Source organism: Lolium rigidum, chromosome 7 (assembly GCF_022539505.1).
Source record: "Lolium rigidum isolate FL_2022 chromosome 7, APGP_CSIRO_Lrig_0.1, whole genome shotgun sequence".
NCBI lineage: Eukaryota > Viridiplantae > Streptophyta > Magnoliopsida > Poales > Poaceae > Lolium > Lolium rigidum.
In genome coordinates this window covers 155,537,589-155,542,453 of record NC_061514.1, presented here as the reverse complement: position 1 = coordinate 155,542,453, position 4,865 = coordinate 155,537,589, and the positions used below count along the sequence as shown (strand labels likewise).

At 41.8% G+C, this 4,865-nt stretch overlaps 1 protein-coding gene across 1 annotated transcript; it reads left to right on the top strand.

The window, feature by feature from the left end:
- The first annotated feature begins 2,326 nt into the window (after positions 1 to 2,326).
- On the top strand, positions 2,327 to 2,829 carry LOC124676248. Its single transcript, XM_047212324.1, has one exon. It carries the CDS (start codon positions 2,370 to 2,372, stop codon positions 2,580 to 2,582), a length of 213 nt encoding a protein of 70 aa, XP_047068280.1. The 5' UTR covers positions 2,327 to 2,369; the 3' UTR covers positions 2,583 to 2,829.
- Positions 2,830 to 4,865: the final 2,036 nt, after the last annotated feature.

Genomic DNA, 4,865 nt, shown 5'->3' with positions numbered 1-4,865 from the left:
ACTCATTTAGGTTCAAGTATCCAGGGAAGCGAATCTAACTTCTTATTACTTCTAAAATTAAACTCCTTGTGAGTACCTCGCCTGCCGTAAATTTACATCTTTTTGGAAATACTCTAAAGATCATGTGTTGCTAGGAAACTGTAAGCATTAGGCATGTCTCACTTGGCGTTAAGTGGATTGAAAATATTAGATCGAAAAGAACAAACGAGCTACTTATTTTGGGGTAACATAATATCTAATGGAACACAATGTGCACACCTGCTGGGCTGCTCCCACATGCCACCTCTATAATCATCCCCTATGTTCTCTCTCGGCCTTGTGCTTCCCACAATCACCACTCTATTCAAAATAGGTGCATGGAGATATGTTGCCGCCGTGATTGTCCAAAACACATCACCATCGCACTGATCGAGGCCGCTGACACCATAAAGGGAATCTTTGATTCGCTGGATTTCGATGTCATGCTCATTGTGAGTCAACAGGTTTTTTATTTGTTTGATTGTGTCACAAAAAAAACAAATGATTTTATCCAAGAGCTTGTATTGATGAAACAAATCCTATGAAATGCAGTGCAAAAAAGTCCTTAGGAAAAAATATATGATCCAATCCGACGTATCAAGCAATTAGCACAACAAAAAGAAAATCAGTTAGCTCAAACATGCCGAAACAGTAAAAATACAAAGGAGATTACAACAACATGGGCTAGAGTTCGGTTAACCCCGGTGTCACCACCAGTCACCACTCACCAGAGCAACACGGGGGAGCCCTCCGTGATTCCCCTTTTTTCCGAAAATGAAGTATTTTTATTAATTATTTTTAAAGTATCTAGCTGATACATTCTCTAATGCATATTTTCAAAGAGGTTCTGATTGTACCCTTGGGAAGGCGCAGCCACTGAATCCCTGCCACTAGTTGCACACTTGTACTAGCTTAAAATTTGATGGCCTTCCCTTCCTCCCCATAAGGACACCATCAAGTTACTAGGGTGTCTGAACTGATCGATCCAGAGGGATCAATTTGGATAACCGAGCTGGTTAAGCAGACTTTTACACAGGAAGACGCGGCATTTTGATACAAAAGGTATTTTTCGTGTAAAGTCTGCATGTCGAGTTCATATGGTTACACAGGAATTGAAGGCGTCCAACCACATTGGAATGTCTGCTGATGGAGATTCCTGGTTGAAAGAAACTTGGAAAAATTATGGAGTCTCCACTGCCCGGCCAAGGTGCACCACTTTCTCTGGCGGTTTGGACACAATAGTCATCCGATGCACATGAACATAGCTAGAAGAGGTGTGGACTTGGATACCAACTGTGTAGTCTGTCGGCGTCAGTTCGAACATGGCGGACATCTATTTTTCGTTGCAAGAGAGTCAAATCCTATGGAGAATACTCAGACAAGAATTCATGTCTTGCCAAGGACCCTTGACCATGGTCGCTCTGTTGTGGTGCTGGTGGTCTGAACGGAACAAAGAGAATCATAAGGAGAAGCGCCTCTCTACAGATGAATTTCAGTTCCTTGTCAAGCGAAACACCGATGAATGGATTCAATTCTTTAAACCAAAATCCAATGCTACAACTGTACTAAATTTCGCTCCAGAGAACTTCATTAAACTGAACACGGATGGGGCGCTCGTGGAGTGCTCTAGATCTGGTGGCAGGGGGGTTATTGCCCGGGACAGTGCAGGTGGTATTGTCTTTGCTGATGCGGGAAAGGTAGAACTTGCATAGGATGCACTGCACACTGAAACTATTGCCCTGCATAATGGAGTTCGCTTAGCTGATCAACTGGGAATTGGATGCTTGGTTATTTCCACGAACTGCCAAGCACTCAAGCAAGCTATTCAATCTTCATCGTTTGATCATTCTCGTCTGGGACAGCTTTTTTTTCTAGATATCAAGTTCCATCTAGCTACCGAGTTTTTAGACTTCAGTGTTGAGTTTTGCCCAAGGGCATGTAATAAGCCTGCTCATGTTTTAGCAGCATTGGGTATGGGTATGGACCATAACACTCATTCTATGTGGGTGTCGGATACCCAGATGATGTACGTCTTGTGGCCGGCGACATTGCCGTGTCTTAATGGAGTGCTTGCGTTCCTGTCAAAAAAAAAAGTTGATGGCCACCCGATCAAACATGGGCAATCACTCAATGAGTCAATGATATACCCTCATCCAGTGGCATCTTCATCCTTCTTTTCCTTCAGCATCAAAGCAGGTCCATGTCTCATTCCTCATTGATTCCTCCATCTTTTTGGTCTCCACATTCCTTCGTGCTCATCCTCCACCCCCACCATCAGTACTTCAGCACTCAGCAGAGGCGGCAGCTGAAACACATACTCGCCAGCAGCAGACATTATAGTTACAAGGTAGATGATTGACTGGGCCCCTCTGGTGGTTGGGGTGGTGTTGTTCGTTCTGCTCTCGCCGGGGTTGCTGCTCGAGCTGCCGGGGACGCGCCGATGCGTCGATTTCTGCAGCCACCGCACCACCGGCAAGGCCATCACCATCCACACCCTCGTCTTCTTCACCCTCTTCGCCGTCATCACCCTCGGGTTCAAACTGCGCATCTACACCGGTGCCTAGGCATCTAGCTGCCTGCCTGCATGCCTTGCCGACTGAATCGCCTCTCGACGATGCTGCCTGCCACTCCGATCAGCCTGGCCAATCGGCCATGCATGCAACACGGTACATATGTGTCGTGCGTGGTTAATAGTTGATTGATCAAGGTATTACTGTATTAGATATAGTGTTTACTAATATTGTGTACTACTTAAGCTTGCCGGCCGTTCGGCATGTACCAAGTGATCAGATCTTAAAATTCAGCTTCTCATGATCTTGTCTCTTTGTATTCAGTTTTAAACTCATTTTTTCAATTTTTTTGACAATTTGAAATTAATTCAAAACTCACTTCAAAACTTCGGACCATATCCTCTTGGGTGCAAAAAGGCCATGTCTAGAACTTATAGAAGCGGTTGTTTATAATTCAGTAGCAACTACTCTCATGATTGATGCAGAAGCCGGGGTTCTCCCCCATTTCGAGAAAAAAACTACTCTGATGATATTATAATTTTTTTCTTTGGTGCAGATGGTCCTTTCATTTAAAATGTATTTTAAACATATTAAAAAATGTCAAAAAAAAATTAAAATGTTACATGTACATCTTTATATTCTACATGCTTAAAAAGTTGCTAGTTCAAGAAACTACAAATTTTTATGTGACCTGTGTAAGAAACATAAAATTCAGTGCTGATTAAGTCTTTTGCGAGGCACTTTTCATTGTCATTTTAAAATTGAATTTTGCCAAAATAGTTTCATTAGCTCCTGAAGTATTATAAATACTAGTTAAGTAAATTTTAGATCAAAGAATAAATTTAGTAGATTTTGTTTTACGTATATTTTTTAAAATCCAAAATGAAAAGAAAAAAACCTGTTGATTATAGAAAAATTTGGAGGAATCTAGAATTAGTCTTATGGGCTGGCCACGAAAAATGTCAGCTTTTTACGAAACTTTAAGCGAGCACACCTAGAATGCAAAGATATGCCAAAAAATCGCAAGTTTTCTAACATTTTGAATTTTGTTTTCGTGGTAAGGGATCAAAAGTGCATTTCTCCTACTTTGGGGCCTACTTTGATATGAAACTTATCAAACATTTTGATATGCTACTTTGAGGTCTGTACACGGTTGGAAGATACGACGAGGGATACTTTTTTCCTACATAGGTGGCAGCATAATCTAAGGATTGGTCCACCACCTTCACCCTATGCGTTTTTACAATTACTCATGTTTCATATGTAATCCGCCTTTTTTTCGTAGTTGAGACTTTTTGTGACATTCGAACGGCTGTGTGCACTTAGCTATGCAGAGGTCGGGTGTAATTGCTTACTAAAGTAATAAAGCACCATTTATCTAAAAAAAAATGTGTAACATGCATTGTCGTCTTTATGTTTGATCAACATTTACAATGTAAGATGTTTAGAGAGACGCTTACAAAAATAATCCAGATCTTACTTAACATCGATGTTTATTTATAGTATAAGCGAAATATAGTTAACTAGTCTTTTTTACTATACAGATAAACACTAGTGCTTTAAAAATGATTTGTTTTTACAAGCACATTGCATTATAGCGGGCCTATGTGCTTGTTTGATTCAGTTTTCTGAAGGAGTGGGCCTTGGACTAATGTCACTTATCTATATCCATTAAATATCTCACCTGGGCCGGGCCTTGATTCTTGAGGGCATGTGCGGCTGCACCGCCTACTGCTCTTGCTCAAGGCTGCCCATGGTTTTGATTCATTCATTTATAAATTCAGGATACATGATGTTTGGATTGTGTTGCTTTTATGTTCGGACGCGACTACGTTCAGGTCAACCTAGTTTTAAGTTACAGCCAGGTCAACCAAAACTTTCCTTTTTTGAATGGTAAGGACTTCCTGAAAAAGAAAAAACGTGGACCACCACGTGCTGTCCCGTGTGAACACAGGTTGGCACCAGCCAATCGTCAAAAAAGGGGGACCAACTCGTCCCGAAAACAACCACAGCACCAAAAACGTGAAACTTTCCCCTCTCTGCCGTACGTTCTTCTTCCTCCTGCTCCATGAAACCAGATCCAGTTACATCTACCACCCGGATCCAAATCGAAGAGTAGAATCAACATCCTCCAGGATTAGAACAAACATCCCGTCGGGGATCTCGATCCGGCGACTCGTTTCAAGCATTTGAACCGTAAACTTCACAGACAGAACTCACCAGAACACTGTCCAGCAATCTTGATCTGGCTACTCTTTCAGGGATTTCAACAACATCCCGTCAGCCAGCAAGAAAATCAGGTACCAGCTAACCTCTACATGAGAAAGGAATAACATC